The sequence below is a fragment of the Caretta caretta genome, chromosome 1 (genome assembly GCF_965140235.1).
Source record: "Caretta caretta isolate rCarCar2 chromosome 1, rCarCar1.hap1, whole genome shotgun sequence".
NCBI lineage: Eukaryota > Metazoa > Chordata > Testudines > Cheloniidae > Caretta > Caretta caretta.
Genome location: NC_134206.1, coordinates 336,583,107 through 336,597,171, shown reverse-complemented (window position 1 = coordinate 336,597,171; position 14,065 = coordinate 336,583,107). Strand labels below are relative to the sequence as shown.

At 41.9% G+C, this 14,065-nt stretch overlaps 1 protein-coding gene across 2 annotated transcripts in view; it reads right to left on the bottom strand.

Moving 5' to 3' along the window:
- Positions 1–8,843: 8,843 nt before the first annotated feature.
- Positions 8,844–14,065, bottom strand: part of SEMA3A (semaphorin 3A) — a 289,689-nt gene continuing 284,467 nt past the window's right edge. For both annotated transcript variants that reach the window (XM_075124518.1, XM_048835313.2), the window contains one exon: positions 8,844–13,060. In XM_075124518.1, coding sequence (XP_074980619.1) covers positions 12,605–13,060 — 456 coding nt within the window. In that variant the 3' untranslated portion in view covers positions 8,844–12,604. The remainder of the gene's footprint in view (positions 13,061–14,065) is intronic.

The window sequence follows — 14,065 nt, the reverse complement described above, 5'->3', positions numbered from 1 at the left end:
GTCCAGGAGGCAGCCTTGGGTGGGTTCGGGGGGTACTGGCTCTAGGTCTAGGGTGAGAAACAGTTCCTGGCTGTCGGGAAAACCGGTTTCTCCGCTTGCTTGCTGTGAGCTATCTACAACCTCCTCCTCATCATCATCTTCTTCGTCCCCAAAACCTGCTTCCGTATTGCCTCCATCTCCATTGAAGGAGTCAAACAACACGGCTGGGGTAGTGGTGGCTGAACCCCCTAAAATGGCATGCAGCTCATCATAGAAGTGGCATGTTTGGGGCTCTGGTAGGCTTGCCTCAGCTCCTTCAGTTTCACGCGGCACTGCTTCGGGTCCCTGTTATGGCCTCTGTCCTTCATGCCCTGGGAGATTTTGACAAAGGTTTTGGCATTTCGAAAACTGGAACGGAGTTCTGATAGCACGGATTCCTCTCCCCAAACAGCGATCAGATCCCGTACCTCCCGTTCAGTCCATGCTGGAGCTCTTTTGCGATTCTGGGACTCCATCATGGTCACCTCTGCTGATGAGCTCTGCATGGTCACCTGCAGCTTGCCACGCTGGCCAAACAGGAAATGAGATTCAAAAGTTCGCGGTTCTTTTCCTGTCTACCTGGCCAGTGCATCTGAGTTGAGAGTGCTGTCCAGAGCGGTCATAATGGAGCACTCTGGGATAGCTCCCGGAGGCCAATACCATCGAATTGTGTCCACAGTACCCCAAATTCGAGCCAGCAACGTCGATTTAAGCGCTAATCCACTTGTCAGGGGTGGAGTAAGGAAATCGATTTTAAGAGCCCTTTAAGTCGAAATAAAGGGCTTCATTGTGTGGACGGGTGCAGGTTTACATCGATTTAACACTGCTAAATTCGACCTAAAGTCCTAGTGTAGACCAGGGCTGAATGTTGATATCTGTGCCTTATCTGAAGCATGCTGCCCGGAACCAGAAACAAAAAATGAGGACTATGCATTTTTGTTCTCCTGTTGCCCTCAGGGGTTGCTTGAGGATCTTTGGCAGATAAATTGCTCATTAATTATCCTGATTAGGGTACGGAATCCTCAATCCCTCCTCCTTGTACTTGAAAACTGTTATCATGTCCCCTCTCAGTCTTCTCTTTTCCAGACTAGAAAACCCCAGGTTTTTTTCAATTGTCCCTCACAGGGGTCATATTTTCTACACCGTTAATCATTTTTGTTGCCCTTCTCTTGACTTTCTCCAGTCTGTCCACATCTTTGCTGAAATGTGGGGCCCAGAACTGGACACAATACTCCACTTGAGGCCTAATCAGCACAGAGCAGAGCAGAAGAATTACTTCTCATGTCTTGCTTACAACACATCTGCTAATACATCCCAGAATGATGGTCGCTTTTTTTTTTTTTTTTTTTTTTGCGACAGTGTAACACTGTCTCATATTTAGGTTGTGAGCCCCTCTGACCTCAAGTCCCTTTCTGCAGTACTCCTTCCTAGGCAGTCATTTTCCATTTTGTATGTGTGCACCTAATTTTTCCTGAACAGTCTTTAATTTTGGGGGAGAGGGGCTGAAATCCAGATTTGAAAGAGGAGCCTCCCTTTGTGTTGTACTCCCACATAAGGTTCTGGGCAGATTTGCAGCCCCTCCAATCAGGGGAGCACAGAGCTAATACCAAGACCCTCCACCATGCAGTACGGAACCCAAAAGAGCGGGTGAGATGTAGTTGGAGCCATGATTCCTACATGTCATCTAGTAAAGCTTGCTAAGCACAGGAGGTGAGGTATGCTGCATGTCTTAAGGGTGTTGCCTTTTGAGTGCTCCCTGGATGTTGGAGTCACTGCCCCCCAAATTCAAAATCACCCAAGTTCAAAATCACCCAAAAGTCCCACTAGTATGGAGTAGCTCAGGGCTATGCAAAATAGGCGCAAAATGGAAAGATCTGCATAAGGGCTAAGACATAATATGGGTGCCAAAGGTTCTTCTATTAATTATACTTCTTATGTTATATGCTATGGGCTGCTTAAAAATGAATACCCTGTGAAATTTATTCCCTTTGATGCTGGGCTTCCAGAAATGTGTTGGCTTCCTTTAAGCATTTATACAGAGGCTGGAGACTGTTACCCTAATTTAACATTCTACTCAACTGATGCTATCGCCTAAGTAAATAAAGCTGCTCACGCTATATGCTGTGATCACGCTGATATTGAAATTTTGACAAAATGCTTCCTGTGGCAATTTGTGTTAGCGATAAACTCCCAGCATGACCATGACAGCATGACTCCACAATGCTAAACTGTATACAGGCAGCAGCATCCCTTGCTCAATTCAGATTATTTCTGGCATTGTTTGCCTGCCCTCTGGTGTTAGTTAGGGAACCACTGATAAAACTGATTTATGAATGCACACACTTGAGGCTTGGTCAATGTGTGATGCCTCTTTCAGCGGTGCCTCTCCTAGTGGTGTTAATTGGAAGCTCTAGAAAATAATGGAAATTAAACAATGGTTAAATAACTGAAATATGGTGGAATTTGGGGCAGAAAGAGACAAATCAAAAATAACAGGCAGATCTCAAATGAAGGTCCATTTGAAAAGCAAGCCTTACTTCATTCTCATTTTCCTTTACCACTTAAAAATTGAGATTGCATAACTTCTGTTGTCACTAGAAAATACTACCTAAGGATTCAGCCAGGAAACTACCATTAACATGAGAAGAAGATGAGGGCAAAATCTCTAACAACTGCTTACAATGTATTCTGAAGGTTTTCACATGTATAATCAGGGCTTTATAAATTTTTGTTGTCTGGCAGAAGGCAAAAGAGCAGGATTTTGATTAAATTAGGGGAAAAGTCTTTTAATCTGTCTACTGTTATGGCTATAATCACTAGTACCTAAGCAACTCACAAACCCTGGGTTTCTGGGTTCTTTGTTTTTCAGAGCATTACATTTTTAAAAAACTCTAAAGTGATTAAAACTAAAATGAGATTCTCAGATGTGATCTCTTCCTTACTTTGGGTCTCTCACTTTTCTGTAGAGCTCCTCACCATAACATCTAACACTGATCATATTTCACATCTCTTGTCCCCTCTGCAGTTTTGATGCAGATGCAGATAGCGGGGGTGCTGTACATCTCATTCTAACTAGACTGAACCCCAAGGGAAGCATCCTTCAAAGCCAACACTCTCTGCCAAAAACTCCCACTAGCCCGCTCGCTGGTTGGCTTTCCTGCTGTAATAAGCATGTGTATAAAACATTGAGGTTACACAGGTGTCACTTATTATTTGTAGACTAATCTCCCTGTTGCTCCTGATCTTTATAGGTTGGAATGCATTCCTCACTTCTCCAATTCAGCTCTCCTTTGATCTCCACACTGTAATTGGGCTGCCTAATCAAGTGAAACATTTTACTTTATGTTGTTTTCCTGAAGAAACCTCCTCCACCTCCTTACTAATACATTTTCCCTGATATGAATCACCTTTGAGTTAATAGCAGATTTTCTGAACTCAGCGAATCTTAGTTGCCTTTTGCACTTGCAAAGCTTTACAGAGAGCTCTACAGTGTCACCTGCAAAGTCAAGGGCACTTAGCAGATCCTTCTTATTCCCGTCCACCTAAAAGCAATTCTCTCAATTTATTCCTTAATATCGACAATGCCAGTGCGTTAACAGGAAACGTGATACAGCACGTTTGGGGCAGGCAGTGGAACCTTGAACAGAGGAGCGGCTGATTCCAAACACCACCTGAACTAACATTTTTCCTCTTGTGGGTCACTCTAGGATCAGGCATCAGCCAGGCATTTGAATCTGAGCCTTTTTAAAAATATTTCCCTTTCTTAAAAAAAAAAAAGTTTTGTCCTTGACCACCTTGCTGTTTTGCTGCTCCCCCTGTGTGCCTAGCCAGTGGACTTGCATGACATGTCAGTAATGTTAGTGCAAAATGCTGCTTTCTAAACCTCCCTGTGGATCCCGCCTGCATATTTTGTGCTGTCTCTCTACGCAGAGATACACTGATGGTGTTGGAAGGCAGGTTCGAAGACCAAATTCAGAATTTATCCTGGAACTTCACACGCTGCAAATCAGACACAGAATTTTGGGTAATGTTTTTTGTTTTTTTGGTTTGTTTTTTTAAGAGTCTAAATGACATAGGAGCCTAAGTCCCATTTTTCAAAAGAGACTTAGGAGCTCAAATCCCATTGATTTTCAAGGTGACGTAGGCTTCTAAGTTCTGATGTCATTTTTTAAAATGGGGACTTAGGGGCTTTTGGAACTGTTACCCTTTATCCTTATGTTGAAACATGCATACAGCCACATTTTATTTAAAGAAATTGATGTAAAAAGTCAAAATCAATGTAATATTCAAGGTCCATTCTTAAAGTCAAGAGATGTCAGGAAATGCAAACATTAGGGTCTATAGTGTTAAAAAAACCCTGACCATAAAGTTAGGCTCCCAAATGATTGTCCTAGTTTTCAAAGTGCTAAGCATTCAACAGCTCTCAGTGACCTCATTAAGAGCTACAAAGTGCTCAGGATTTTGATAAATCATATATTTAGGAGCCTAACTTTTGACACCCACTTTTGAAAATGTCAACAAAGCTTTCCACATAATATTAACTCAGCAGCACTGCACGTCTTTGCATTTTGTGGGATTTACTCAGACACACACATTACATGAAACTACAAATTTAACCAGACAAGCATAAAAGGGAAAATCTTACATTTATGCACTGCAACCAAATTAACCTTCATTAACGTACAAATGAAAAAGTTTAGCCTTAATTTACCATCTCCTGCTTTTGGATTTTATTAGTGCGCATGTGCTTTAGCATAGCCTATAGGAGAAAAAGTCGGGGCGGGGGGGGGAGCATCTTTGCCGATCATTTGCTGTGGTTTCTTTCCCCCAGCCTGTGGATGGAGCTTCTGAGGTTTCATCTCCTCCCATAGTAGAGTGGACAATTTGAGCTAGAATTGCATATAGACATGCACCTCTAAGCATTCTGCAAAATGATTTTAAAGGCATTTTGTACAATTCAACAAATTGATCTGACAGAAGAACTTTGTTCCTTGTAGCTGTCTAGTTATCAAAAGAGGGGCCTTGATAATCATTTTCCAGCAATTCTCTACTTTATCTGCAAAATAAGTCTGACTGTTACCCGAATGCTAGTAACGCATGCAAACCATGAAGGAGGGGAAGGCTCAGTCCTTGGCAAAGTATTTACTGTAGATAGTATGAATGTTTTAAATGTTGCCAAACTGTATGTAATGTAGCAAGTCCTAACCATTGAGTCTTTATTTGGCACCAAAGAGTTTAGGCTACCTGTCAAATTGCACATTTGGTATTTGAAAAATGTGTGCTGGGAGATGTGGTCTATGCTGTTTGTTTAACTCAGCTGCAGAGGATGATTGCAAATGATCTCATTGCAAGCCTTTATTTTGCCCTGGCGCACCATGCACAGACTCCTTTGTAAGACTTCCCTTCTCACAAAGAAAGGCTCCATGTGTTGTGACTCCATGTGGCAGGAAGCACAGGGATTATTGTTTTATCATTTTTATCTCCTGTATAGTAAGCAGCAATATTCACTTAAAAGGCCCTCATCACTCAGAATTCTGTGCCCAGTTCTGGTATCCATGGTATAAAAAAGGATGCTGAAAAACTAGGGGAGGTTCAGAGAAGAGCTACAGGAATGATTTGGGGTCTGGAAAACCTGATTTACCACGAGAGACACAAGGAGCTCAACCTGATTAGATTATACAAGAGACAGTTAAAAGGTGGCTTGATCACAGTCTGCAAATACCTACACAGGACAAAAATAGAAGAGAGCTGTATAATAGACAAAGGAATAACAAGGAGAGTATAATTAAGCACAGACAGTTATGAAAAGACGCATGTCTTGTATTTTTTTGTATCTTGGCAATCCAGATGTTTGGGAAGCTTGGGACTGTCCATCAATAGCCACCAGAGGGCACAGTAGGCTAACTGTTGAAAAACACAAACCAATGGAAGTAAAATGGGTAGACAATATAATAAGTCTTTCCTTTCTCTCTCTATTCCATACCCAATTCACTTGTCTGGCTCCTTGTTAAACAATCTGAAGTAATGGACCTTCCATAACTGAGTGCATCTCCCTGTCAAGAAGTTCTGCATGGGTGACTAGAAAACTTGAAACACCAGTGAGCGATTCCAATTCTAGGCCAAATTACTTTCCCTCTGGTTAAAATCTTGGGGTTATCGCTGTCAATCATGCTTTATAAACAGTTTCAACATACACACCATAGCCAAGGTTTAAAAACAATGGTTGACCAAAATTACACTCCTAATTCCGTATTTACACTCCACCTAAACAAGTGGCTTGTTTTTCAAATACTTACAAAAGCCATGTTGACTCATTCCCAAAAAATCATGTTTATCTATGTGTCTGATAATGCTGTTCTTTACTATAGTTTCAACCAGTGTGCCTGGCACTGAGAGCCCCAGGAATGTACATAGCTGGTCCAAGAGTTCAGCAATGAGTTCCAGAGGTAACGAACAGTGGCCTGAGTAAACTGTCAGGGCCTGTAACGTGGGTTGTCTGACCTAACGGTTGGAGCCTGGAGCTGAGTTGGTGCCGCAGTTCGGAGTCACACCAAGGATCCCAGCTGGAGTGAGAGTCCGAAGCCACACCAACAGTTAAACCGGAGTCCGAGGTACACGAAGCATCAAGCTGGAGTCAATAACTGGAGTTAGCACAAGGAAGCAGGAATGAGGTGAGGTGACAAGAACAAGGAGGAGGAACCAGGCAAGGAGCAGCAACTTAGTCTCAGGGGACTGGTCAGCAGCAGGCCTAGTGTTGCTCAGACAAGGGTATGGCAGGAACAGGAAACTTTATGCTAAGAGGTGTCCAATCCGCAGTCTGTGGCTAGTCAGCTGAGCCCATTGAGCCAGTGGGTGTAGCCCCTGTTTGTGGGGTGTCAGCTGCAATTTCCTTTTCTGGCCTTGAAGCACACTGGCACGGACCCACAGCGCCTGACACTATGTAGTGCTCCCACAATTCTTGATTTGAGGTCTCTACAGAGTGTAAACTGGTTGGCTGGTGTACTAACTTGCAGAGCCTTCCGGCTGCTGTTCCTGAGCGTGATGCTTAAAAGAGAGATTCATTACCAAGTCTTGTGGTGGATTCTCCATCCCTGACAATTTTAAAATCAAGAATGGGTGATTTTCTAAAAGATCTGCTCTAGGAATTATTTTGGGGAAGTTCTATGGCCTGCATTAGATGGGAGGTCAGACTAGATGATCCCAGTGATCACATCTGGCCTTGGGATCTATGAATTTGGGGGAAATAACCTTTTCAGTTTCTGCTCTGCAGCAGCTAGGATAAATTAGTTGGGATCTTACACTGCTGTTTCCTTCCTGATTATATTCACTGAACTCCCCATCAAGTGCCTACATGCGAAGTGCGTTTCAATCTTCATAAACGAAACATGGTCAAAGAGCTCAAACACATGTTCTTCAGAGAGAGGTGCCCTGGAATTACATCACGCTTTGGCAATAAATCCCCAGGATAATCTTGGAAACAGGACATTTCATCTCTATGGAAACGGTGTGGTTAAATCCTTTAAAAATATTAATAATAAGCATTAGATCCAAACGCTTCCCCCTTCTTGATGGGAATGGAAGGCATCCCTAAGTACTGCATGGGATGAGGCCAGGAGGCTATGTAGAGAGGCTGGATTTCTCCATGTGTTACAGATCACAGCTCCATAATGGTACCTAGGGAAGTGGTGCACGGTTGCTCTGCGTGAGGAAGGCAGGCAGGAGACAGGGCAAATACGTTGATCTTCCACCCCCCAGTGGAATGGCACAAGCACAGAAGAGGCCACTGCAGCCCTTAGATGGGAGAAGCGGCTGCAAAGTGGATACACTGTAGCTCGGCTGCCTTCTCCTCTCCCATTGTGCCTGGAGAGATTCACAGCCTGTAGCTGAGTTATTTGATGTAGGAAGACAGGTAGGAGGTGGGCATTGGGGCTTATATGGGATTCCAGCTTCAAAAGGCTTTACTGACATTAAAACATCTTCAGCATCCCTGGGAAGTGGGTGACTGATACTCTGCCTACTTTACAGATGGGAAAACAGAAGCTGCGAGCTTTAGACAGAAAGTTACGGACTCAGGCGGTCTGGTTCAGTCCCTGATTCTGCTGCAGACTCTCTGTCTGATCTTGGGTAAGTTTCTTACCCGCTCTGTAACTGAGTTGCCTACCTGTAAAATGGGGCTAATGACACTTCCTTTCCCTCATCTTTTGTGTTGTCCACTTAGGGCTTGTTTACACTTAAAATGCAACAGCCCCACTGCTGCGCTTCAGCTTAGACGCTATATACACCAATGGGAGGGGCTTCTCCAGTCACCATAGGTAATCCACATCCCTCAGAGGTGGTAGCAAGGTCGATGGAAGAATTCTTCCATCAATCTAACACCACTTGCATGGGTACTTAGATGGGCTTAACCTCATCACTCTGGGGATTTTTCACACCTCTGACCAATGTAGTTAAACTGACCGAATTGTGTAGTGTAGACCAGGCTTCAGACTGTAAACTCTTCAGAATAGTTTAGGTCTCTTACTACATTTATGCAGTGTTGAGTACAATGGGGATACGATCCTGGTTAGAACCTCTAGGACCTACTGCAAAATTTCTCTAAGCCAGCAGAGGGAGTCAGAATGAGGCTAAGAGATCTTGGCACTTGGTTCATCATCACTAGACCTTTATGCAGAATCAATATACACCTTAAAAACAAACAATGGTTCTAGCCTGGAAAACAGAGTTAATATAAAATGATAGCATTCTGCTGGCAGTAATTCACTCCATAGCTCCATGAAATTTACAAGGAACATGACATGTAAGCAGTTAAGACAGCCAATGTCAACTCTTTTGAAGAAATGTTTATTTAACAACTGAATACATGCTAAAAGAAATAATTTACAGCAGCAGTTTCATTACATTTTTCTCTCCAGTTTTCTAGTTCCCGTCTGAATTGCAGTGATAAATACGGAAGTAGAATTATTTACTACCCAGTGAGGAATGTGCTTACAAAGTGGCACATCACCTTGGCACCGAAATAGCAAATAAACCACCCTATAAACTGTGTGACAAAACCTTGCATTTTAGTCTTGTGTTGAACACATTGAAATGGAGTACCTCTAGATAGCAGTACTTTATACTGTACCTCCTTACCCTAGTCAAAAATATTTACATCTCTTTTGGCTAATGTGTAGGTAGCAAAAACTGAACTATTAAACACATACCATTGATATTCACTAAATAATACATAAAAAAAGGATCCGTAAATGCGCATTCACATGCATTTTAATTTTTTTTTACACAGTGACTTCGTTTGGGCCATCAACGGTTAACTCTGTTCTGCAAAGATGCAGTTTCTTAGCTTGATACTGTAGTTTAACAAAACCAGGCAGTCATTATGAGCTATTGAACAACTCCTATCTTGAGCGGTCCATGCAAATGCCAAGGGTAGTTTAGTAAGACGATAAAAGTCTTGCAAATTTCTATCTTTAAACAAATTTCAATAGCGTTTCCTGGTTATAAACAAAATCCTTTATTTCTCTCCACCTTACATATAACCTTCTACTTGGTTCACCTATAGCTTGGAACTGGAGGTTTAGAGATTTTTTTGTTGGTGATTTAAAGGGATGGTTTCCTTTGATTTGCAACATTATGACATATTAAGAAAAAATACAAACAGGATGTGTGAGCTATACTGAAATTGTAGGTCATCCTTCTATGCACAAATTTGTCACAGTCTCTGGCCTTTGAAATCAGTTCATTTCAAATAGTATCAGATGCTGTTGCAACTCAGACCAATTCCTGTTTAAGTGCACTCTGGTTGACATCAACTGTTTCATCTTTGGGTCTGATCCTTTCAGCCTTTCCTTATGTGAGTAGATGCACAGACTTCAGCAGGACTGATTATGTCAAGAAGGACTGTACATGTAAGTTGAAATCTGCAGGGGGTGACCCTTTTATGTGTACAGTTAAACATTTATCAAATGGCAAAACCGCATGGCTGCTGTAATTTCACTCTTACAGAATGAATTATGTTTTACAGAGATTTTTTTTTCTGTGAAGGAATGCCAGTTTTCAAATGTAATCTCTAATTAATCTTCTTTTCAATAGGCTGTTGTAAAAGGGAACAAAGTTGAGGGGGAAATAATAAGTGACAGTAACCATTAAACATACAAAGCAGCAGATTGGATAATTCGGGGCCCATTGAAGTCTGAGTCTTTCCTCTGATTTCAGTGGGCTTTGGAAGTCCTCTTTGCTAAAGGGGAAAACATTTTAAATGATTTTAATGACTTGGTGATACAAAGTAGCCTTAATAGGCTGAACAATGGGCTATAAGTACAACAAAATACTTCAGCTGATAGGCTGTGATGAATTTCAAACACTTAAGCTGAGAAATTAATGCTCATGTAGGGTCCTGATACAAGGGAGCTTGTAAGCATATGCTCAAACATGTACTTAAGTTCATCATATTCAGCACAGCATTTGCACATGTTGCTTAATTTTAAGCATGCGTAAGTCCCACAGAAGTCAAGTTAAGCATATACTTCAGTGCTATGCTGAAAAGAGAAGGACTTAAGTGCATGCTTTCAAGTTAAACACTTCAGTTCTTTGCTAAAGTTGGGATTTATAACCTGATCCTGCATCATGTAACGGAGTTTTGCCACTAAATTAAATGGTAGCAAGTTTGGATGTTTTAGTGCATTTAGATCCTGTGAGCCCTCCATGTTCCCAACATCTCTGAAACTGATTCAAGTTCCACACAGAGGGCTTTGTAGGATTGGGCCCTTAATGAAAACCTCATTGCTATAGATGTTAGAAACTATGCTTCACTTATGAGGAAGAAGAGTTGGGGGTTTTTTGTTTTGTTTTGTTTTTTTATTGAGTGGTAAAGGGACTTGGATCACATTGTGAGAGTGGCTGTGCACAGCAGGTTGTGTTGCACTGCACGTGTGAATGCAGATAATATTGTGAATCAGAACTGCAAGGAGTTGCAGTGAACAACAGTGAAAGAGGCTGGTTATTAACCTCCAAACAAGGGGCACCTTTTATAAAGCTGTTATAGCAAACCTAGGATATCACATGGGCTCTAGTAATCTGCTTCTCACCAACATGAATAGAAGTTATGCATAGGCCAAGAGGCGTTTACAGGCCAAAGTGAGGTGAGATATAGGAGACAGGATAGCTGAAAATGGACTTCAACAAAACTGGGACATATCTGTACTGGGGTGGACCAAAACCATTATCCATAGATCCTTAAAATGGAGATTCTTATAGTACAATTGCACTGTACCTGCTTTTATCCTGCAGTCCCATTGCATGCAGAATATATACTGGTCCAAATTCCCCACTGCTGTAACTTCATATACTTCAATATGACAATTTACAACAGCAGGGGACTCAACCCACAGGTGAAATTGACCCCTAGGGCCCCATGCAGGGAGAACACAAGGGCCTAGGATATTGTCCAAAATTGATTCCTACCATAGAGTTGCGAGTGAAGCTCCTTCTGAACTGAACAGGAGTTTTGCTCATGGATTAATGGCTGTGTATGAGCTACAGTATTTAGACGATTTTCTCTTCATTGGTTCAATCTATTTGTATCAAGATATTATACAAGCTGAATTTTTTCATGTGCTATATTTGGGGGGGGGGGGGGAGAGAAGGGGAATCCAAAAACTTCCATGCTATACAGGGACTTTCATGTTGAATAGCGTAGAAGTTACTTTCATATAGAATGTGAGGGTAGAGGCAAGAGGGTTAGCTGCAGTGTTACTTACTGCCATGAAAGAATTTCCAAACAAGAGAGTAAAGCAGCTTGTAATTGGAAGTTGTTTTCTTTTTCCCTTTAAACCAATAATTAGAAAGTACAATATTTCTAAGACAAAAAGCCTATTCTATTTTAGAAAAGAGCTAATGTTTACTGCATATTCATCATGGTACATTTAAATTATAGTTTTAATAAAATACATCTTTAAATCAAAGATGAAAGAAGTCATCAGTAGTAGGCCAGTGTACTCCACTCTTTTTTCTTTTTTTTCCCCTCTGGATGCTGGCTGGTTCATGCTGTTCAGATTTCCACAGACCATCTCATTTAGTATTGTTTTTATCTTTCCAGTACATATAAGCAAGAGACCTGGTAAGCCATAAAATAAAAAAACCTCGCATCCATCTAAATGTCGGGATGTTGATCAGCTTAGCTAGTCCATGCAGTTTTTTTAGTTAAGTTCAGGAAAGGTAGCGCAGCTGATGAAAGGTGGGTTTTGTTTTACTTTCCTGTTAAATGGCAGCATGAAACATGACACTTTTCTATCTTGAGCAAAGGAGAAAGCAAAACCTTTCTGATGAACTCTTTGCAGAACTCATTGGGCAATAAGCTGGGTCCAGGGTGAGTTTTCATCCTTGAAACTCTGTCTGGGAATTGGTGGGGGAAGCTCTGCTAGGAAAGTTAGAAATTGATTTTATTTAAACCTGGTGGAAATTGTTTGAACTTCCCACCTTTGTAAACATCCACATAATGCCATGAAAAAGTTCATGTATATTGCATTTTTTTCCAGTTATCTGTCTATACAAGTTTTTACTTGGATGAGGTTCCTAGAGGTAATGCAGCTCAGACACTCCGTGGTGCCCTCTCAAATTCGTGGGTCCTCCTGTTCCTACCTTTCTTATTTTCTTGTAGGTGCTTCCACTTATTAGTATTCACCTGTGCATTGGCAGGTCTTTGCCGACGTTGTTTGCGATCCCTTTTCCAAACCTGTTCGCAGAACTCATCCATTGTATTGAGGTTGGGGTGGTTGATTAACTGCATGAAGTCTCTATACCAGACTTTCTGACTAGGGGTCATACTGTTGGAAATCTCTTTGGCCTTGGAGCCATCACCATCATCTTCTTTATGAAGCAGCTCTTCCAGGTGTTCAGTATCAATTACTTCCAGAGTCACTTTGAGCAGCGTTTGCATGAAGCCATGCTCCACGGCATGACAAAAGTAAATGCCGGAGTCTTTCCGCTGAAGGGTCCGTAGCAGAAGGCCCTGTTCTGTCCTGATGAAATGATCATCCACTTTTATCTGTGTTGGAGAAAAGGAAACATTTCAACAATTATCTCTTATAAATGTTCAGAACTTTTCCCTAACCATCCCTAGTTCCCTGGCATAAAAAAGCATATTAAGGGGAAAGAGCACCTGGTCCCTCTGTAGCTGTGAAAGGTTCCATATAGACATGGAAACACTCAGGAAGCCTGGGAGAAAGAGAGTTTATTCCACAATCCTGTGTGCTGTGGGGCTCTGTGTGCAGTGGAACCTCTGTTAGTGGGGTTTGTGAGCAGGTTATGGGAGATGCAAACTGTGCAGAATCAACAGACCCACCCTGGATGATACCAGCCACCATGGACCAGGTGCGCCATGATCCCTGCTCTATACCATTCCTCAAGGTTGTGAAGGTGAAATCTGACCCTTTAACCCCCACCCTGGTGCTCCCCAGTACAAAGCCCTCAGGCAGAGGGAAGCATGCTGCTAGAAGAGAGGAAGGTATGAGGAAAGGACTACATATTAAGCCTAAAATTATGAAGTGCAATAAGCAGGCTTGCAAAAACTCACATTTGTGTAAGTGATTCAGATAGGTATGCTGTGTGTGTGTGTGTGTGTGTGTGTGTGTGTGTGGGTGTGGGTGTGCAGGCACATGTACGTGTGTACATGCAGATGTTAGAGAAAGTGCATCACACCCATTGTGTCATCCACTAAAATTGGATTCTAAAGAATGAAATACTTAACCAGCTAAGCAAACAAAGCAAATCAAACAATATAAAGCTCCTAATGTGACCAGACAGTTAGCATGCAGTTTGAAAACATAGTCCTTGGCTTCCTTGTTTGACTCAGGTACTAAGTTGCCTATAATTTTCATTCTTCACAAAAATGCAATGGAAGACATTATTTTTGTTCTCCAGTTTCAGGCAGAGCTGTCTAGCCAGCAGGGTAAAGGTTATTCCCTTAAAAATGATGTGATGATATGATCTTACTGGCTAAGAGGATGTCTGTGTTTCTACTAATCCCCCTGAGCACCTGGGGGTACTATAT